The sequence below is a fragment of the Charadrius vociferus genome, unplaced genomic scaffold, assembly GCF_000708025.1.
Source record: "Charadrius vociferus isolate BGI_N301 unplaced genomic scaffold, ASM70802v2 scaffold90, whole genome shotgun sequence".
NCBI classification, from domain to species: Eukaryota; Metazoa; Chordata; class Aves; order Charadriiformes; family Charadriidae; genus Charadrius; species Charadrius vociferus.
The window spans coordinates 8,031,581-8,054,320 of record NW_009647222.1 but is presented as its reverse complement, the minus strand read 5'-3'; the positions used below and the strand labels follow the sequence as shown (position 1 = coordinate 8,054,320).

At 46.2% G+C, this 22,740-nt stretch overlaps 1 protein-coding gene across 1 annotated transcript in view; it reads right to left on the bottom strand.

The window, feature by feature from the left end:
* Positions 1 to 18,917, bottom strand: part of SSPN (sarcospan) — a 19,977-nt gene extending 1,060 nt beyond the window's left edge. The window contains 2 exon segments of the mRNA XM_009879681.1: positions 4,752 to 4,838; positions 18,441 to 18,917. Coding sequence (XP_009877983.1) covers positions 4,752 to 4,838; positions 18,441 to 18,917 — 564 coding nt within the window.
* Between the last annotated feature and the right edge of the window lie 3,823 nt (positions 18,918 to 22,740).

Below are 22,740 nucleotides of genomic sequence, written 5' to 3'. Positions count from 1 at the left end.
AAGTGCACGGAAGCGCGGTGAGCGCCTTTCCTTTCTCGATGCCACCCCTGCTATGGCATGAGAAGGACAAGGGTCTGCTTGTCACACACAACCTCCCTACTCCTTACACCAGTAGCAGCTTTAAAATAGGGTGGCTTTTATCAAGGGCAGCTATGCAGAGTCCACCCCCACAAATGCGTGGAAACCGGCAGCGAGTCAGAGCCTTTGTCACTCCAGGTTCCACCTGAGACCTTTGGATACCAGAGCATATGGACTTCCCTCGCTTTTGATAGCTGGAACTGGCAGGTGCCGTGCTGCATACAAAATATGTGTGAATGTATATTAAAGTCACATTCTGTGTTTAGCCAAAATAGCATTTTTGGTTCTGTTCAGCACTGTAAAAACATTTATTTTTCTTGGCGTCTTATCTGCCAGACACATGGCATGGTTGGGAATCTGTTATTTTAAACAGTAGCTTCTCTCTTTCTCTCTCTCTCTCTTAACCTCAGTACCGCAAGCAAACTATCAATATAAAAGCATTTTTATGACCTTGAAACTCCAAGTATGTATGTCTTGATAAAATTCACACTCCTGGTGTATTTGTCTTGTATCTACAGTGTGAATCAATCTTCCTATTCAGTTGCCAGCTTGAAAAAAAACATTTGGGCTTATTGCAGATCTTAAAGCACTACACACACTTTTTCCCTCATATCACTGAATTCTTACATCAAGATCTTAGTTTCCAAGACTTGGCTACTATTAAATTTAATGACTTCCCCTGCAGCCTTAAACCGAGGGTGGCTTCAAAATGAGGGTGGCTCTTATTAAATGCAATTACTTTACCCCGCAGCTTTCAAGGTAAAGGTCCATGGGAAAGGTGAAGTTGGAAAATGGGGACACCTCCTCATATAAAGCATGCAGAAAATGGAGCGCTACAGACTGATGGACCCGCTCCAAACAAAGATGTGGTAATTCATAAGGTGATGGCATTACTTTAAAAGACAGCGCAAATGTGTTTGATGGGGAAAACGGAAAATGGACAAACATTGATGACCGTTCCTCTTCTCTGAGGGATAAAAGTTGCTCTGCCATGCAGAAGTGCTAGTGGACTGGTTGGAAGTCCCTGGATTCAGACCAGCAGGAGACAGAATCAGGCCTCCCTAATAAATGAGATATTAAGCCAAGGCTACACGATGTGCCTGATTCTCCCTGGCAGGTATTTTATTTAGCTGCCAACTTCTATCCAAAGTCAGGACAAAATAGCACGAAATCCACAGCCTAAGCTACACTCTGGGTACTGTAAGCAAGAATTTGCCTGTTGTGTACCTAAAGGGAAGGAAATCTCAGAATCCCTTCGAAATGCACCAAATACAAGGGCAGATCTTACAGCAATCCTCAGAGGCAAACAGAGATGCATGGGGACATAGGGCAATTTCCAAATGGCTTATTATTCTCACAAGATGTTTGCAGAGGAATCTCTCTGCGAGCCGCTGAAAATGAACACATTTCCAAATATCAAAGGTGAGCCAAATGCAAATACTGACTGTGAGGGGAGCACAAGACAATGAGTGCTGAGATACCATCAGCAGATTAATCACATGCCAGACCTGGAGGCAACTTCAACATTGCAAATACAACCATGTAGTGAGCTCTGCCCACGAATCAGAACTTGCCACTGGAAAACTGTTTTTTAACAGCCTCAGAGAGATAGGCACTGTGATTGCTGTTTAAATAGAAGGAGAAACGGGAAGCGGGGGAGAGACGGCATACAATGAGGTCAGAGCATGGCAGCTCATCCTCCTTCGGGTTCCTCATATGAGGAAGAAACATTTTAGCAATATTTACTGGCAATAGTTTTGCTCCATGCCAAAAAGAAAATAAATAAGCTAAGGTGGATTGAGTTCCTTATGGAAAAGTGTTCCCATAGTTGTCAGAGGTGAAACCAGAAAGGTGTGCAGATGTGGATCCAGGAGACCCCTTTTGAAGGTGGTGGAGGCTCAGTTGCGAGCCCGTGCAGGGAACAGGAACTGTGGTGTGTGTCACGGCGTGGGCTGCTGGGGCTGGGTGAGCAGGAGTAAGAGGATGACACGCTACCGTGGGAGATACCGTGATTGGCACCGCAGTGATCTGTCAAATATTAGCAGATAAACCAGGAAGTCCACAGATGAACTCAAGAATTTCCTATGTGGTCTTTTCTCTCTTTTTTTTTCACAAGTGAGAGGATCTCCCCCTTTAAATAGACAGGTAACATGCTGCTTTGCTGTACTGCAGAGCGTGCTTCCTGCACACACAGAAATGGGGAGGGACAGAAATTCAGCCTGGGACTTGACATTGTCCCACCGAAGAGCAAAGCCACCTTCCCAGAGGCGGTAGTCTCCCTTTCTCATGGACACACAGGGTGCTGCAGATACCTGTGGTAGTCTCAGGGAGGGACTTCTGCCGAAAGCGTTTCTAACACCTCCTTTTTTAACAGGATCCAGGGCTCATGCAAGTGTGAAATGAAAGAAGCAGCTGTTGAGAGGGAGGAAGGCAGAGAGGACTGCATGGGTCTGCTCCCATTTCCCACCCCAAAGGAGTCACTTGCAGTGGTGATAGGGTCACCTCAGGGGTTGACTAAAATCCCCCAGACCTCTGTGTGTGTGTGTGGTCCTCCTTCCAAAGTGACCCTTGGGCTACACAAGGGATCCCGGGGTGCTTACTGCACTCCAGGGAAGCCTGGCCAAGATTTTCTTGTAGGATGATGCTCAGCAGCCTCAGTGGGCACCAGCCACCAGCATGAGGGCAGGACCTGGGCTGGGCAGTAAGTCCCTGGGAGGACAGTCAGGGCAGATAGGGTTGAACCCAACCATGGCGCTGGATGAAACATCAGCCCCCCCGGCCCCGGAAGGCGAGAACAACCCAAGTTGCTTGGCTTTGTTTCATGATTGTAATTTTGCATCCTCAGCCTTGTCGACGAATAGCTAATGTTCATTTTTTTTGTTCAGAGGAAGACTTGAACTGACATTTGAAGATCTGAGAAGTGATACTGGAGATTTAGATGAGTCCTGTGTGATCAAAGCCCTGGAGGAGACTCCTACTTTGTTTAAAATAGGTACGTGCCCTTCAGCCAGAAGCTGTTTGTCTGGACAGGCAGCAAGGAGGGGAAGCGCTGTGGGATAGAGGAGGGGAGGCACTGTGGGATAACGGCTCAGTTCCCGGTGGGGACGTGGGACAGGAGAGGTGAACAGCCTGAGAATGGTCAAGATTTGTGGCATGCTGCAACAGGAAATGCCAGGAAGGTGGATTTTGGGGAGGAGGGTGCTTCAGGTAGGCAACAGTCCACAGGCTATTGACTGAACCAAAAGTCTTTCAAGGGAGACTTTAGCTCTAATTCTGCCAGGTGATGAGGAATAACCCATTTTACATTGCCTAGGGAGCACTTCGAATATGTTTGTTTTCTGGTGGGAGCGATGGCTCCCGTTCCTCACTGCCAGGGCGGGTGGTGTTGCTAAGGGTGGCAGGGACATCTGAGCTGCCCAGCCCGACGCGCCATTCCCGCCACGAGGGATGACTCCCTTCCTGCTTGGATGCCAAGTTCAATTTAATGCTGCAGGGCAGGCAATAAAAAGCCTGGCGTGGCAGCTCCCGCCCAGCCCAGCAGCTCCCTGGGCAGCCGTAACCCTTACTTGCGGGTGTAAAGGTGATGGGCCAGAATGTAAAGGCAATCAAAGGGCAGAAACAATTGTTCTTCTTCTCTGTTTCTTTATGTAAGTATGGGAGAAGACTGAGAGAGGCACAAAAGAGGCACCGGGCCCTAATTTCTAAGGGAGGATGAATGCCAGGTTTCGAAAAGCCGCTCCTTGCATTTGATTTCCTTCTGCCTTTCGCAATTAGTAATCACCGTTATTTTGTGTTGCTTGTGTCGGTATTTTTCTTGGTTATTACGTGTCTGCAAAATATTAAGAGCCCTGAAAATTACAATAATAAGGATAAACAGCCCAGAAAAATGGCATTAAAAATGCCCCATCTGGAACAAAGCATTCTCAGCCTTTCTTTTCTAGTCTCTTACCAGTGTCACCGAAGCGCAGTTTTGGGACCCGAGGTGGGGCATGGTGCATGGTTTGCAATGCCTGGATGGGAATTTGCTTGGTGGAAGAATGCTTGTCCCCATGGTTTGCTAATGCTTTCCCGTGTTCACTAATGCCTGACCCTGACTCAAAGCACCGTGCGCTGAGACACGGCTGCCGGTGCACAGATACAGCCTCCCTCTCCCCGGCCATAAAGGTGGGAAGGGGGAGACTCCCAGCCACCCTTTTTAATTTGCCTGTGCCTGTGCAGTTTCTTATTTCATGGTGAGGAGCGAAACCTCTGGGAAGATGCTGAGATGCTCCTTAGATCACATTAAAAATTAAAACTTGATTTAAGCGGATCCATTTTATGCCACTTCACTTCTTACCCAGCTCTCTATGAATCTCTCTATTTAATCAGTAACTCTCAGCCTTTCACTGAACAGTTCCCAAATTATTTCAGCTTTGTTGATCTGAATCTCTTTGATTTTCTTAAAACATGGCAAATAAACCAGTATCTTGTTCTGATTTGAAATATTTGTTATTAAATTTTCCCCTTATAGGCTACAGTTTCTTCCTTAACTGCCTGGAAAATACCAGAAAACCATTCTTGCATTTCAGGTGTATTTTCTTTTCATGTGGTCTTAAAAATATCCCCAGTACCAACTTTTCTGATTATATTTAACGACACGAGAGGAAAAAGAAATTAAAAAAAAGTCAAGGTACCTTTACCGTGAACTGCACACATGTCTTCTCATCAGGTTGGTACGAAATACAAAGCATAACAAGTCCCACTAAGGACACCACACAGACCTGCAAGGGAAGAGATGTAAAATGTGTCAAAGTTAAAAAAGAAAAACCTACAAAAATAAATTTTTTTTCAAGCCAAAACACCTTTCTGTCTTAGCAGGACCGTAACTCAAGGTGCAGTGTGTCAGTGAAGTGGTTTGAGTAGGGGCTGCAACCATGCATGTAAGAGCCTCGTGTGTGTGGATACACGTGTGAGGAGGGAAGAGCTTTAACCTTCACTTTACAGACACCGAGGCACAAAAAACTTAACTCAGGAGGACTTTTTGAATCAGACCTACAAAGACACAGCTCAGCAACAGCCTGTAGGATGCGTTTCGAGTTTTTGTCCATCTAACTAATGATGAAAAAGGAGCAGAAGACCTATGACGTTGGGCTTGCGAGCCAAAGACCACCATCCTACGTACCACTGGGTGCTGACAGGGTTTTTATGTCACCAGTGCAGGTTGTAAATCAGCAACCATAGCTGCCGCTGGATAAGAAGCAGCACAGTTTATAGCAGAGGTTTTCAACCTCTCCTAGAGTGAACACCTGACCAAAGAAGACATCGCCTCTGCAATCTGAGACTGCATTTTAGCCCTGTGGCAGTAATTGCTGAGGGTTAACAGTAATGGAAAAGTATTTATGCACTTTATTATTCATTTAGCTGTCTATATTATTAATTCTGAAGATTGAGATTTATTTGCAGGAGCAGACATTCACTGGTAGGTATTCTCTAGCCACATACAAAGGGAAGATCCTGCTCTGAGGAGCTAGCCCAATAAACACAATTTCCTTTTTCAAGCAGTGTTTTCTAGGTCCCCCCATACTGCTAAGCACTCCAGTCAAGTGCCTTCCTCTCCCACGTTTTTGGAGGACCAGCGAGCAGACCTCGCAGACACAGGAGCCGCAGCTCTGCGATAGGACTACTGCTTTTTGGCAGCTTCAACCCTGCCTGGACATGAGGAGCCAGGTCCCCAGACACCCAGTGGGGGCTCCCTGTGCTGCTGTGGGGCTGGATCAGGGAATGAGAGGAGTCCTGACTGCACCCGCAGAGGGAGAAAGTGGTGTTGGTGGCTGGAGCTACTCTTGGAGGAATCCATGCGTGTTTGGATTGCCTTGGAAAAACAGGTTGAGTCGATGGCATACAAGCGTTTTTTTTAATTGCCACTTCATATCACACCTTTAAAAAAGGCCCAGGTGTGATGAGCCTTAGTGGGGACCTTGGCTGAGATCAGCCAGCGTGCTTTCAGAGGTGCTATGGCTTGTCTTCACATGGGGCCAGGAACAAGCCTTGGCCTCCTTGCTAGGAGCGTCCTGATTATAAATGATAGCTACTAAACTCCCAGTGACTACAATAAGAATCTGGGTTTTTTCTCCCCCTTCCTTTTACTTCGGGGGTTTTGAAGGCTTCTTATTAATTTGAAGCTGTCTGCTTTCCCAAAGCAGTGGGATTTGCCTTCTCAGGCCAGACTCGGGCACGAGTTGCCTTTGCTCAGGGGTGGGACTACGCTGTGGAGATGCCTGCAGGAGTGCGGGGTTCCTTCATTGCCCCGTCCCCTCCTGCTCGCTGCACTCTGTGGCAGTGCTGTTCACATCCAGATTTCCAGCTCCTTGGGGAACTGCTTGACCTGCAATGAAAAATGCGTAACTGTCCTTTCAGGCAGCAATGGTTAAACGCATTTCTTTCATGATCTGATAAATAAAATACCAAAGTTTTCTTTATATCTGCACTGTTGGTGTAAGGCAGTAGGCAGCTGCCCTGTAAAGGAAGAGTGCCTCTCAACACACGGATAGTCATGTCCCTCAAGAAACCTGTGTGATTAATAACACTTTTCCCCATAAAGTTTTATTTCTTGTCATTTCGGTAAGACATGAATAGGAAGTATTGCCTGAGAACATTTCTAAAGAAAGCGTCAGTATTATTTACTCCTTTCCATGTCATGTGTATTTATATTCCGGTCTTATGACTTACACACGGCCTCCAATTTATTTGTTTTCTTCTTTTTATTGTTGACAGCCATAGCTGACAGGGTTGTCGGGGGAAAAAACAACCTTTCCCATCAAAGGTCCTTCAGCACTGGGGTTTTTTTTTTGCCCTATAGTGCTTCTATGTGACTCAACCATGTTTTATTTCTCAGGATTAATCGCCTATGTCCTTGGTCCCTTGCAGTATATATTAATCTTTTAATTCAATTAACGTGCCCATAAAACTTAAATCTTAAGGAGATCATATCTCTAGTAATATCCAAATGATAAACTCCCCCAGTGGCAGTAGTGGCTGAAGGAAAGAACTTGCAGCAAGAACTAAAAAAAAAAAAAGCTTAAATACACTCTCTTAATGTTAGATCCCCAAATTCATGCAAAATCAAAGGGGCTGCTCGCGTCAAAGCTACACGTAATATTTTCGGGATCTAGTCCTGTAGGATCTTGTTATGAGCAGTAAATCAAATTTGCTCTGCTTCAGCTACCCTAGTGGGCATTTACACTTGCATGAGCCGAGGGCCAGATTTGCCTCCAGGTTACTCTCATGAGACATCATGGGACTGTGCCCACTCTCCCATTCCCATTCCCATTTTCCCACAGAAAGATGACAGAGCTGCATTCATTTCCGAGGGCTGAGCCAGATACCAATGGTGGAATGTTCTCTCTACCATCAAGTGCCTCGTACAACTTCTGCAAAAGCCCTATCGGCTTTCAACACGGTGGGATCACACCTCCCTCTTCAGAAAGCTTCCCATACAAAAGAGTATCGTTTAAAAGGATTTCCATTCCTGCATGCGCTTTCTAAAGTTCCTCTGGGATTTAAATAATATACTCGGGAATACTTGAAGAGGCACATTTGTAGAGAGGTATTTATAAAAGATTACACTGGGTCAGGATTCCGGCAAGTCTTGGCCAGGATATTTCAGAAGGCTTAAGCATTTCTTTTATAACAATACACCAACTTTTTTTTTTTTTTTAACAGAGATGTGTATTTTTGTATGTGATGTTAAAAAATAATGTTGCTGAAAATTATGACCCATATATGTTTTACATGTCAGTTCTTTAAAGGTATATTCACTCATTGGAGCAAACTGAAGTGTGAAACATTTATACAGAAAACAGCTTTATGCTTCTATTTTATACACTATTAATAGATCAGTTTTGAATTATACCTGTGAAGTGTAATAGCATAACTCTAAAAATCCTCTGGTAAATATCCATTAGGACCCACTAAGTGACTAAGACAGCTGCATTACAGCAGGCACGTTATAGATGCTGTGGATGCTGATTGCTAAGTAGCATTAGGTAATCCTGCGTCCTAGGGCTTCAATAGCCACTGCAATATCCCAGCATGAAGCATACATTTCCTATGCCTTATTGACAAAGCACAACTGAACTTGCTTTAGCACTTGCTTGCCATCAATCAATATGTATTTGTTATACAAATAAAATAGATTCTATAAGAGCTGCCGAACAGCAGTTAATTAGATCAGCTCTTGTAACGGTTATCTGGAAATCTAGAAATATACATTTCTATGCTGAGTAAATTTCAACTCAAGTTTATTTCAAGATCCTACATTTCAAAATTTTCCAGACAGACTAACACACCCTTTGCTGAATAGGTAGTGATGTGAAAGGTTATCCAAGGAAAGAATTTAAATTTAGAAAAGTACTGCCTGGAAAAAGATCCGAATGTGATACAGACATATTTAGGAAGGGTACAGATTTAATTTTGGTTAAGGCATGCCCTGTGAAATCCCCCAATTCACAATCCAGGGAAAATAGCTCTTTACTAGAGCCAGCTGAAAACCTTAAAAGTTTATGCTCTAGAAAAGTTTCAATACTATTTCTTTTTAGCAGGAAGCAGTAGACGTTCCTTCCATTGGGCTGGAACATCTCAGGGATGAAAAGTGACTTCAGAATTGATGTTTTTAAACCACAATCAAAATAGGAGTAGGCATTTTCTGGGTGGCCCCCACCCCAAATAGGGCTAGAGTCTGTTGTTGTGAGAACTGGATTAAGATACGACAGATTTCAGTCCAGCTGTGTTTAGGAGTGGGTCCCAGTTGATTTTCCCGGGAGGAACCCTGCGCCCACAGAGATCTAGTGTGTAGTCCTTGGCTCTTCAGGGCTTTGGCAAACCAGCTCTCCCCGTACGCGCACACAGGCTAGCACAACTGGCTGTTTCTCACAGCTTGCAGCCTCGCACACCACTGCAGAACAGATGGTTCAACAGTGAGACTGCGACCATACCGCAACGCACACTCGGCACTTGCAAGGACCGGGCCTTTACATATCTCCACCATCTTAAAACCAGAACCCAAGCAGTAAAAAAGAGGATTGATATCAAGCTTTGTTGTACGCAAAATCCCACACCACCAGCTTTACTTCAGCTGATCCGCTGTGCTGAAGAGCTCCACCAAAGCATGGAGGGCTGTCACCCTGCCCATCACTGTGCCAGCATCCTCCTGCACTCGCCAGCCCTGTCCCTCCCTCTAAACTTAATACACTTCTGAAAAGAGTCACGGGTAAGAAAAACAGGCTCTTCATCTCTGAGAGGAACAAACACAGGTGGCAATGCAGAAGGGTGTTTGGACAGAAGCCCACAGACATTGCCACCCACTGAAGACCACAAGGCTCGGGGCAAGGGAGCAGCTCTCCCTGTCCTCATCTTCCTGTGGCTCACTCGCATCTGGTCCCGCAAGGACTAAGCAGAAGGTGTATGAGTGGCACAAGGACACCCCGTGGCAGTGATGGAGATGGTTATGTAATGTACAGAATTGGAGGAAACATGAACACATAGGGCACAAATTTCCACTGTGGTTTGCACTCGTTCTTTGCACACTGACATATTAATGTGGTTTGCTTTATTTCAAAGGATTTCAAAACCACAGATTGCTCTAATCTGTCTGCATCTCTCCCTTGTATATTTGTGAAACTGTTTTTTCTTTAGTTATTGCTAAAGTTTTAGCCCAAGTGTTGCTATAGAATAGGTGGTTTTCTCCAGCAAAGCGCTTCCTACCCAGAGCATCTTGGAAACCCTGGCACATGAGGCTGGTAAAGCAGGAGAGTTGGCAACATCCACCAAGACATGAAGGAAGGTGGCAAAAACCTGGATTAAAGGAGCATCTTGGGTCTATGCCACACCACAAGACAAATGCTGCAAACACTCACAAAGACATAGTAGCTCATCTACTCTTTATATGGGGACTTGTTAGCAAGAACCTCCTGCAACAACCTTTAGGGGCAGAAAGAAAACATGTTGGAGGACAATACCTCTCTAATATAGGCAGTGCAATGCCACATGGCATTGCTGAGACCCACAGGTGGAGTCTTCCTTTTTAATAAGAACTTAAAGTCTCAGACTTCAGGGGAAAAACCGCTATGAACAGAATTAGGAAGAAATTTCCACTATGGACAAGTTATTTCCTAGTTGCTTACTTCAAGACTGGATCTTTCTGTTTGTAGGGACAAGGGTAAAGAAATTATCTCTGGTAGCTATCTCTGAAGTCTCTGGCTTACCCTCAGAGGCAATACTTGGCTTGACGACTCGCCCGTCTTATCAGATATGGCAAGGCTTAGCTTCCCTCCACACATTTGGAGAAGCCGTGTTATCCACAATTTGACAAACTCACTGGACACAGACTTTGATGCAAGAAAGAAAATGTTCCTGTTGGCTTTGCCATTATGAACCAGTATCACCTCTGACACCAGACATCTGTACAGGCTGTTGCAGACAGCGACAGTGACACTGATGTTCATTTGCCTTATGAGGTTTGAGGAAATGGCAACGAAAGCGGGTGCTACAGGCAGCTTTTTCATCAGCCTTGGGTCTCACTACCACGTGTAAAAGAAGCCAGTCTGCCGCATAGAGGTATTGGACCTTAATGGTTTTTCCTCTTATGAGTTTGTTGTTAGATTTAAGGACAGTCTAGTTGCATATAAATTGCTTCCAGAAATAATAGCTATATCTAATAATGATAAACATGTACATTGTGGTTGCAGGCAAAGGCCATGGTCATCTAGGAAATCATTCTCTTAACAATCATAAAACCCCATGATAACTGACCATCCCTGTCCCACCTACAGAATAAAATAATGATGTCTTTACTACAGGTCCCTTCAAACCATGCAGTAACACACTATGACAGATACACAACTTTCTTTTAAATACTGGAAAGTAATCAAAAGCCTGCAAGAACATTCATAATCAAATTAAACCATACTTTTCTGTAACGATCTTTGATGTTTAGGTCAGTTGCTCAGCAGTGAAAATTGTCGCTTGTGCTATGATGAGATTTAATTCCCTTGGCAAAGCGCTGCCAAGTCTACCATCACTTACAAAGCCAGGAGCTGCAGCAGCAGTCCATTACTGATGTTAAGTCAGAAATACGGTGCTGGGTGATCAAACACCCGAGGGAACAAAAAAAACCTGTTAAAAGGTCCCAGAGCCAGCAGTGACTTGCAATGTAAGAAGTGTAGCATGGCTAAGTGTGCTACCTGAACACGACTCATGGTTTGAGATGTGTCCATGACTATGAAGCTATGGAAAGCCATCATCTCTATAGTCATAAGGTTACCTAGGCTGAGGAAACCTGTTTGAACAACCTGTCTCTCTCTCCAAATCTTGCTTAGGCTTTTGGCACAAATATAATCCAGCCAGGAACTGTGATTTCCTCCCTCCTTCCCCTTGAGGCTGTAGCTAGACCAGGGGGCTAAACCACAGAGGTGTCCAGGATTAGATCAGCACTTGACCTGGTGTGCACAGCAGCCAGACCTCTGGTGTGCAGCTGCCTTCTCAAACCATTATGAAAGGTGACATTTCAACATTTTTTTCCCATCAAAAATTTCCACTCTATACCTGATCAAAACAAAAGTATTACTTTCAATTAATCAGGCATCAATGCAGAGTTACTCTTAGAAAATGATCAGATTTAATGGCAGAGGGCTCTGAAGTATATGGCTCTGGTGTTACATACATATATGGCTATAAACAAGCACTGGAAACCTCACCAGAGCATATTTCATGCAGCGCACCTCATTGCATACCATCCAGAGTTTCGCATACTTTGGAGAAGGTTCAATTAAATACCTAAACTTGGAGGGTCATCTTGAAGGCAGTTCCCCCTTGAATCTTTTGATGTTTGCCCGTGGCTAATTGAAGCTAGCTCGTATAAAAAATGGATGCCTGCATGACTATAATTTCCATTAGCTGCTTTGATGGCACCAGTTTTTAAGTGTCACCTTTTATTAAAAATTGAAATCGGTTTCCCTAATAACAAGCAAAAGTTAAAAACCCAGCAAGGCTGTATAGGAGGTAAAGTCTGACTGAAAGCCACCTCCACAATTGCTGCAGGAAAAGGTGTCAAAAGCAACAACAGAAAAAAGCAGCGAGGGGCCGGGGCTAACAAGAAAGTGTCTCTCTCTTTTCAGGCTTTAAAAGAGAACACATTTCAGGGTTTTTTAAACACTCAGTCATCCCCCATATCAATATGGACAGGGATCAGTTGCCTCTCGCTCTAGCTGAGGATGCTTCCCAATTATTGACCCTCTCTAGGAAGATAAAAAGGTTGCCTCACGCATAAAGCAGTTGTCTGATGTTTGGCAGGGCCACCACCATGCAGCTGGAGCGTCAGGCCTCATGGAAAAATGTTACATCCAGCAGGTGGGAAGATCCAGAAAGAGAAAGGCAAGGAGGCTGACAGGGGTTTGCCTGCACAGGTTTGCCTTGTTTTATCATGTGAGAGACCATCTGCAGAAAGGCTCTTAGGTGGAAACATCTACAGAGCCTCATCTGTGGGGAAATTGTCAGAGACAACGTGGCCCTTGAATTGCTTTGTTACACTGAGACAGGGAAACTATCTAAATTACAGGAACAGCTATAGGTACAGCAAATTCTTTCTGGTCCCTTCTGGTCCAGAGGATCACGGGTCTAACCAACCTCAGCTAATCATCAGGACACAATTTGTAATTTAGGTCACTTTATAGCATGGTATCATCCTTTCTTCCCCAGATGACTGTATACAATGCTTCGTCCTTTCAGCATCCATCTCACAACAACATTCTCAAAGCTTCTCCTTAACGGTCACACATATCACCCTCGTTGTACACATTTTCAGGATGAAAATCCCAACCCCTGGCCTCTCCATGTTGCCATCTTCTACCATTTCCAATGTTCAGCTTAATTTTAGGGGCCTTGCTGCTTCCGTGGGAACTGGGGATGCCGGAGCAACTTTGCTGAGAGCTGTACAAGACCAAGAGGGTGCTGGGTGTGGGGAGGTTGTCACACCACCTTCCTGCCCTTCCAGCCCCAAAACAACACAAACCCTGACAAGCTAAAGATGCAGAGGCTGCGACAGCACTGCCTGTTACAGGCAGCGCTATTGATTTTAAGACTCAGGTTTACCAGCCCATGAGCATGTGCTGAGTCAGTGGTAGGACCCACCATCTGAGCCAGACTCTCATGCAGAAGTACATCAATTAAACAAACATCTCAATTATCAGCATCTGATAGGGATACGCAGCGTTGGGAGATAGTCCTGGCTGTTTGCTGTCCACATTGTACTAAGCGTCAAAAGATCTTCCAAGCGTGAAAGCCAGGCAAACTCCTCCGCCAGTCCAGGTTGTCTTGCACCATTCCCTGGTGCCACCACACAACACACCCTCCCTCGCCACTCATCTCCTGCAAGCTGTCCCTCACATTTGGGTTTTCTGGCCATCGCTGGGTCTTCATTTGTCTCACCTATCCTTGTCTGTGAGACATTCGAAGCAAAGAATTTGTTTCCCTTGGTGAAGATTTTGGCTTAAACCTTTTTAAAGGTTCTTTTTAAAAAATATAAAAACTGAGTCATAAACATTTCTGACTCCAGGTAAATGAAGAATACTTGAATTGCTTTTTCAGTTAAAAGTCTGCCAGCCTTTTGCACCACAAAGCCCCGCACCAGCCTTACTCCACCAGGGCGGAGAAGCCAACGCTTGGACGCTGATGCCAAGAAGCCGCGACCCATGGCTGTCCCTTGGGTAAAGTTGAGGGACCTTCTGGCCTGGGGAAGCGCCTGGGGACATGTTGCCCTGAAGAGCCTGAGCAGGGACAAGCATCAGAGCTCCTGGGCTGGGAGCTCAGCCCGTGGCAGATCTTTTGAGACACTTTTTGCAATAAAACAAATGACGACTGGAGCCACAGTTGCTGCCTTGAGCCGCTGGAGAAACAGGTCTTTTAAAAATGTTTTTTAAAATCCCGATTTTATGTACATCCATATGTATATATGGTTCTAACATAACTTTATGACAGAAATAATAAACACTCTGCATAACCATTTCTGATGAGCATTTCTGTAACTTTCTTAACTGCCTGAGTCTGCAAAATGGGGCTGAAAGGGAGCTTGCCTGTGAAAACTCTGATACTCTCTACTTTTGATCACAGTGGAAATAATCTGAGAGCAGATTTTTCAAGGAGAAATACATCGTTTCTTCTTCTGGGTGTCAAAAGGCCACACGCTAATGAAAAAGAATGAAAAGGATACCATTAATATCTACTGCTTCTGCAACACTTTTCATCCAAAGATCTCAAAGCAAGGGGTGACGGACAACCATTATTAACCCCACTTTACAGGGGAAATAACAAAGTCTTAGCAAGGTTAAGTAACTTGCCCAAAGCTAGGCAGCAAGTCAGTGGCAAGAGACGGAAAAAAAATAAAGCCCTGCACTCCTGGGTGGATTTGTGAAGAGTTTGTCCAAGCTCCTTCAAAACAGCAAGAAGGAAGAGGCTGTGGTCCAGCCTGCAGTTTTGGGTGCTCAAGACAGGTCTCAGGGAGGAGTCGGTCAGCCGCTTCAGACCTGGACACCTTCTCTGTAAATGGCTACAGGTAGGCGAAAAAAATGCCACCCTCACTGTTTTTAATTGCATTTATTTGCCTATGCCTAGCAATGCGGCAGAGGCTTTTTACAGGGAAAAGGTTGTCGAAGCTGAAGCAGAAGTGGTAAATCACGTAGGCTCCATGGTTTCTGTCCATAAACCTTTCCTTTGGTTTCTGACTAATGCCCCACGGATTTCAGACGAAACGCATTTCGAACCAGTAGGTTTTAACTGGGTTTCACGGCGAAACGCTTTTGATACAATGCAAGCTGTATTGTTTCCTTCTGCAGGAGCTGCAGCAGGGAAGAGCCGGTGCCAGGCGTCCCTCGAGGAGGACCCCTTCGGTGTCGGGGATGTCCTCCTCTCCCTGTCAGCAGATCACTGGCAACATTTATTCCACAGGATGGTGAACCCAATCCCTGGCATGCCCTATCCTCACAAACCTAGGTGGTCAGGTTTTGAACTGGTTTAATTCGGACAGCCTGGCATGGTTTTCCTCAGTAGCATTTTACTCTAGCTGCTTCTCTAAATAAGTTCTTTTTCATTCATGGTAATGCACTAAAGCACTTGATTTTCAGCAAGGAACAGTGTCACCATTTTGCCACTAATAAAGAAGAAAAAAACCCCTTTCAATCAATCAGGGTCTATTTAACACATTAGCAATTTTCCTTCATTTTTCTGTCATCCTGCATTAACAGCCGTGGGGTCAAATCCAGCCCTGGTGTAATTCCAAAGGAGTAACACCAGGAATGAGCTTCTCCCATTATCTCTAATGTTGCTAAAAAGGTCTCGATAATAGATTTTTTAAGTTCTTGATTCTGAATACTAATCAAGTCCTTTAAAAAGAGCACTTGAGTGGGATGATACTAAAACAAATATGCTCTGGTATTTTACACCACATCTTTCTGTTCTGTTGCTCATTTCTGTGCGAATAAATGAGTTCCCGGAAGTCACTTTCTGCCATGAGATTTGTTCTTGAGCAGCACAAGGGTCACCCATTCCTGACCTATATGCCCTCCATGCAGCCTCCCATAGCAGCCCAAGAGCCAGCCCATAGGATGTCCAGCCACACACAGGATGTCCTAGCCAAAGATCCTCCTTCATGGACCAGTTTCCCTCCAGCTCTCCAGAGGCTGGTCCTCAGCATGCTCCCCACCACAGCTCACCAGCAGCACCCTGTGACCCACACACCCAGAAACTCCAGCTCAGCAGCTCCCGGCCATGTCCGTCTGATGTCCCAGTGGGCACCAAGTACCTCCATAGAGACATCACATCATGGGAACAAAGTAAATGCAACATCAGCATCATGTTGTACCTCCTGCATTTTGCCCCTCAGACATACACTTTGCATTACTCCTGTGGTGCATCAGCCATGGTCAGTGCTCAACACACGTTCTCTTGCTGGGAGGCTCTGGGGCTGCACCACCACCTCAACCTCTCTAGCACCAGTTTCCCTTTTACCACCCTCTCTGCTGACATCAGACCTCTCTTTTTTTTGCTTTGGGCTGAGGGTGCAGGAGAGTGGTGTGGCTTCCCAGGAGCCTGCCTGGCCGCGTTCCCCCACCACATGGTCCCTGCCATCACCCTGAGGGCAAGCAGGCAAGCAGAGGGGCACCAAAAGCCATTTTGAACCAGGAAGGAATCAACCTGCACTTGAATGTGCCGGTGGCTCAACATCGCACCAGAATACCCAAGGTGAGTGAGAGTCACTGTCTAACTCAAACTGTAGGCACAGTAACCCCAGCCCACGTGTCCCTACCAGCAGCCCACAGGGTGCACTGGTCTTCCCAATAGCTGGGGCACCCTGTAAGATGAAGCAAAACAAAGCCCTGACCCTTACAGCCAGCACAGTCCCAGGAGATGCGTTTCCACAGGGGTTATCCTGGCTGGATGGTGGGTGCAAAACATGGCCACCACAGCTGAGAGCTGAGTTTTGCTTTGAGTTGAGGACTAGCTCAGGAACACACATGGCGAGTTTTGCCTGTTTTTCAGGGGGGAACTCTGAAAGCGACTGAGCTTTGCCTCATGTGGGCATCTAAATGTCACTACTGCGGGTGGCTGCTGCTAAAAACAAGAGGGATTAGAGCTCAGTCTTCAGAAAGTAGTGACTTTGGTGGGGTTTCATGCCCCCCCAAGGGAGATCAGGCATATGCGGATATCTCAGACGGATGCTGATGACATTCACATAGGCCAAGGGCTGCTTCCATGGCTTTTCTCACATCCCTGACCGTACGCTAGTTCAGTCCAGCTCACTCTTTCTTTTTTTGTCTTGTTTTTTCTAGTGAAAAAGTTATTTCAGACCTGGGATACTACAAGTGCTGCCTGGAGAAGAAATAACCTGACCTCCAGGATCCCCAAATAAACAGTAGGAGTGAAAATGTCACACGCTGCTATTTTATCATCTGTACTCCTCCCTGGCTTGTAACAGCAAAAACCCAGGGGGAAATTGTCCTCGTGAGCAAGGGCAGACTCTCGCCCTGTGAAACATTGCTAAACTCCTAGATACCTTTTTGGTCAGAAGAGAAACAAGAAGGGCTAGGTGAATAAGAGGAGCACTTCCTTTCGGAGCTCAGGTCCTGCCCTTCCCACTCTTTGGAGGGTGACCCAACAGCATTAAAGCAGCAAACCCCAAACAGTTCAGGTGTTCAGATAATCCTTCAGCTGGCAAAGAGTTACATTGATGGGAGATGCTCCCACAGCTGTTTAGAGTCTCGAGAAATCCAAAAGTACCTAAACACAAATTTATTTGCTGGGAGTTCTTACAGTCTAACAACATCCAAAACAGTGCTAACACATCAGTATATATTCTCCTGAAGCCCGCTGCCTAGGGAAAAAAAAAACCAACAAACCCTGCATACTAAATTGCATCCATGGCACATCCCAGGCTCATAATCACCGACTCTGACTCTCCCCAGGCAAACCGCACGTCCCTGAGCACACAGCCACGAGGGGCCACACCGCACACGGCACTGAGATCCCGCACCTCTTCCCAACATCTCCGCAGGGACGGCCAGCGCCGGGGACCAGCCCGGGCTTCCCCACCGGCCATGCCTTCTATTTACGCCCAGCAGGACCCTGCCCTTTACCCTGTCCCCGCCAGCCCGTGCGGCGAGGCTGGCGTGTCACTCGAAACTGCGTGTGACTTGGCGGGAGCCACCGGCGGGCCCTAGGACGGGGCTCCCTTCCCCTGCCATGTTACCCATCCGCCAGCACCGTCCCCCTCCCCACGGCCACCCGCGGTCTCTCCCTCCAAAGGGGAGAAGTCGGGGAAGGGCAGGGAGGTAAGGGGTTAAATCACAGCGGTTCTTCAACACAGCACAGAGAGGAAGCTCAAAAGAAAGACAGCCATTTCTCTCCTCTCACTATTACCAATGCGCCCGGCTAAAAGTTGCGAGTTATAGAGTTATGCTCTCACTTTTAAAACCTGATCGTTAGGGTTTGGTGGGGAAAGAGGGAAGGCAGCGTAAGTAATCAACATTTTTTTTTCAGCATCGCCAGGCAGGAGTTCACTGCAAAGCACAAGCTAATACATACATCTAGTGAACAGCAACCCTGTATTTTATTTAAGGTCTGTTGGGTATTTCAGGGAAGAAGATGAAAGATCGTGTTATTCTGCAGGAGCAGTTTCCTTGGGAAAGTATACCCAGACATTTAATCCCAGGAATATTTATAGTTAGCATAACTCAAATGGTGTTGTGCATGCAGTGGGTTAGTCTAAAGTGGAGCATCATGCAGCTTGCATTAATGTTGGCAAAGGCACTTTATGGAGAAACAGACTTTATGCTTACAATTATCCCAGCCCAATATGGAGTGTCTCTGACTAGCAGAGAAGAACTGATGCCTGCCATAAGGAAGCCCAGCACTGTTACAGAGATGCCTAATGCCAGCTGCAACAAAGCAAACAGCAGCGGGAAACGGCAGCCACAACAAGTGTGGGATTCCTCCTCCTGGCCAGTTTTGGGATCCCCCTTGGTTTTCTTCTGCTTCTTCTTCTTCATCGCGGACTCCTGCGTCTTGCTTGAGTCGGTGCTTTTCTCCCCTTCGGGTGCCTTCCCTGTCTGGCTCTGGTTATTCAGGGATGTGCTGTGCTGGGGTTTCTTCTCCTCCTCCTTTCCCATGCCGATGAACTTTAGGTTTTCACGTGTGTGTGTGTGTGCGCGCGCTGATGGGGGTGGGAGCTTTTTTGCCCCCCAAAGCTTTGCTTTGTGCTGGCTGAGTTGTTCCTGGTATTTGAATCAAGGAGGCTGAACAAATATGGAAAACATTTGGAGCAGATTGTCGGAGCTTCGAAATGCCACATATAGCCCAGAGAAGAGGGGGATTCGAGGGGGGTAGCGCACTGCCAACGTGCAGGCGCCGGCTCTGCCACGGGGGGCTGGCTGGGCGCACACGGCCGAGCATGCGTGCCGCCACAGCTACAGAGGTGCAAGCACACACGTGTGCACGCGTTCGTGGAGGAGCTGGACAGGCAAACAGCACGCAGAAAGTCTGCATTGCCAGCTGAGGAACAGGAGGGAAATCTGCCTGGCCAGGCAGCCCGGGAGCGATCAAGCGTCCGTGTCTGTGTGCGCAGCGAGCAGGCGGGTCGGGGCTCGTCACGCGGGGGCTCCCCTGGGGATTACTGGCACGCAGCGGGTAACGCGGTGAACCCACGCGGCACCATGCACACAACGGGCACGTCTCGTACGCCGGCTGAATCCCATTAAATAGGTGCATTTCAGTGGGAGGGAGTTGACTATGTGCATGGTAAATATGAAATTAACACAAGTAAAAATTCAAATTAATATCCTGGGGAGCCAAAAGGAATCCTATCTCTTCCCAAAAGTTACAAAAGTACAGCTAGGCATGTTTTATGATGAGGCAGACAGGGACCAGCGGTGAGGACTGGTGCTTCTGTGCAGGTACTGGTAGCATATGGAGCTGAACGTCCGCCGAGCGAGTTTCCAGGGCTGCAAGTTACCCATAGCAGGAAGATTGTTTATGTTACCTAAAAGAGAGAGGGATGTCTTATTGTGGACATGTGGTCACTGCACTTTGTCCATATGTTGGCTCGCGTTGGTGCTTGGGGACAGCACACCAACAGAAGTGGTGGGTTTGGTTTTTTTTCCTGGAATACTCTAAAATTGTTCTGCAGTTGAATCCAGCACTGGGAGCCCTGGCAGAGCCTCTCGGATGCTGGTGGGGCTCCCCAGGGGCTTGCCCACGGAGGTGCCAGCAGGACTGGGGACTGCAGAGTTAGATGGTGAATATGAGGTCTGTGACTAGGAGGGAGCAAGAAGAAGTAGGCGGTGAGCAGTCCCACGCTGGAGGCGATGCCGGCAACCGTGGGTTCATCTGGGCCACGGTGCACGCGTCCTCACCAGGGAGAACTGTGGGAAGCGGGAGGCTGCCGCGACGCCTGTGCTTAGCTCACACCAGAGGAATTACTCAAAAGCTTAAGGGTAAGCAGGTGCTTAAATGCTTTGCTGGCCCGGGGCCCGAGTGCGTACAGCCTGATGTATTGCCCTCCTACCAGCCAGGAGCTGCAGCGGGGCCAGCGCAGCACTGAAACCCTCCTCCGTTCGTGCAGCTCCGTGTCCCCACTGTCACAGGGACGCTGTGAGGATGCGTGGACTTGTGCTACTGCCCCACCACCACCAACAGGAGCAGCATAAATGGGACAGCCGGCACTGTCCCCACCATTTGGCTATCTATTTTTTGATTTTCCTTCCCATAGAGGAGTCAATTCGAGGCAATGACAGGAGCAGAGCATTGGGCATAGCAGGGCAGGTGGGAAGAAGCTGTCAGGAGATGGGAAAATCAGCAAAGCTGAGTTTGAATGCTGCAGAGCTTTTTTTTCGGTTCAGGGGGGAATAACTGAAATGTTGAAACACTCGGAGAGGATCTTACGCATGCTGAGATAGCATCAAGGAAATCTTTCCTTTGACATATTGGCAATGCCTTCTGAGAAACTGCTCTATTTCCAGCTCTTTATGGCATTTAACAGCAATGAACTGTGTCTTCTGTATTAATAAATTATGATGTCACTTTGTTTTATGGGTTAAGCAATATCCTCTTTGGTTATTTATATTACTGAACCTATGAAAGAAAACTAGAAACAAAGTGATTTCAGACGCTTTCTGCACACATAACTCTCGTGCCATATCCATAGAGCAAGATTAAGACATATTGTTCAAAAAAGGAAAAGAAACTAGAGGTGAAAAAACCTGAAAAAACCCTCTTCCCTAGTCGTGGTGTTTACTGTACTGTGTTTTCATAGCTTCTTACCAAGACGTTTTGTCGTCATCATCCACTTTTTAAAATATCCTTATGATAGCTTGCGCTCACTGGTGTACCTTGCCTCTCGATCTCAAAGCCACATACAATTATATTTAACCACAGTTTTGAGAGGGATGGGATGTTCAAGGAACACCACCAAGGTCAGACAGGGAAGCGGTGGCAAAGCTGAGAACACACGTTTTACTGCTTCCCAGCTGAACACCCACTTTAATAATGAGTATTAAATGAAGTTGAATTTTCTTTTCCTTTCTGACCCTCTGTTTCCCTAGTTCTATGCCACAGATCTTTACTGGGGTTTTTCCCCCAGGAAAATCCCAGCACTGTTTACAGCACCTGGATTTGTGCTGACAGTTAGATTTTTGATCGCTGTCTTCAAAAAGGGGCCAAAATCCACCTGCTTTATTGATGCCGACAGTCATATTGGTTTCAGGAAGAGTAATTGCCTGAGGAAGATGAACAGGATTTAACCCAAAGCCATTAAAATGAACAAGCACCAAAATGAACAGCCCTTGCTTATCTCCTGGCCAGAGAATCTCTCTTAAAACAGGTGTCTAAATACCTTTCTGCACAGTAAATATCTAAAAAATGAGGTCACACTCCATGGGCAGCACATTGAATATCTCCTACAGGGTATAGCTGAGAAATCCGCTTGGGTCGCAGCCTCCTCCAGCCCCTTCGAAGGTCCCAGTTGTATGGCTGGTATCCAGAGGCCTTAAGGCAGAAGTCTAGGCCAGTTCAGGGGACGTCTTCTGTACAGTGACCAAAAGGTTTGGATATGAAACTATGAAATGTGGCCACTGTAGACCAGAGTTCACCTTCTCACAGCCGTTGGGTCCAGAATAGCTGCACCACTCAGAGCACTTGGTTTTTCCAAGGGAACTAAAGACATTAGTTGCCATCAGCACTGGTCACACTGAGACAGGGACCCTCTCCGAGGCTGGGTACAACGTGCCTACTCAGGGAGGCACCATCACCGCAGTGAAGGGCAGCAGGACATGGCCTGTCAGTAGTCACTTTCAGCCACCTTCTTTGCTGGTCCTGCTCTTCACATGGTTATTTGAGTAACATAGCAATTGGGTGAGAGCTCATCTGCTTTTACCAGGACAACTTCGGGACTTTGATGGATGCTAACCAGTTGCTAATAAAGACAGTGACTCGTAATTTAAAAAAAAAAATACATATTGCATAGTTAAAATCATATACGCCATATCTAATCTCTGCAGCAATACACAGTTACATAGATTAAAAATTAGGGGTCAAATACATTGAAAAAAAATGGGGATGGGGATGTTGTTGTTTTGAAATGATTAAACACTGTGTACAAGAGTTTCCCTCTGCTGTGGCTAGCTTTCCCTGCAAAGTCAAACCTGCATATCTTATATGCTGGGAAGTTTAATGGGGATAGAGAAAAGAGGTGGATGAAGGATTGATCTTCCATAATTATTATCTGAACAAGATTGTATTTGCTGATTCCACTTGGCATTAACAATTGAGTGTAAAACAGCTGTGGAAGAATTCACAGCACTGGCGAGCAATGAGAAATTAAAAGAATTACTTTTTTAGAAATTGAAAGATTAAACGAGGACACTGAACTAACACTAAATTTTCTTGAGTAATACATCTTCCGGATGTCACTTGGATTTTCTCGGCAACACAAGAATAATCATTACCCTTTTATGCCCAAAGGCCCTGATTAAGTATGTTCTTAAATTAAGCACATGCTTGAACAGCCTTCCTGGATGAGGATGTTTTTTGATTCGAGCCCAGCTACCATGTCTCATGTGGCACGCAGTTGTAATTTTGTGTCCT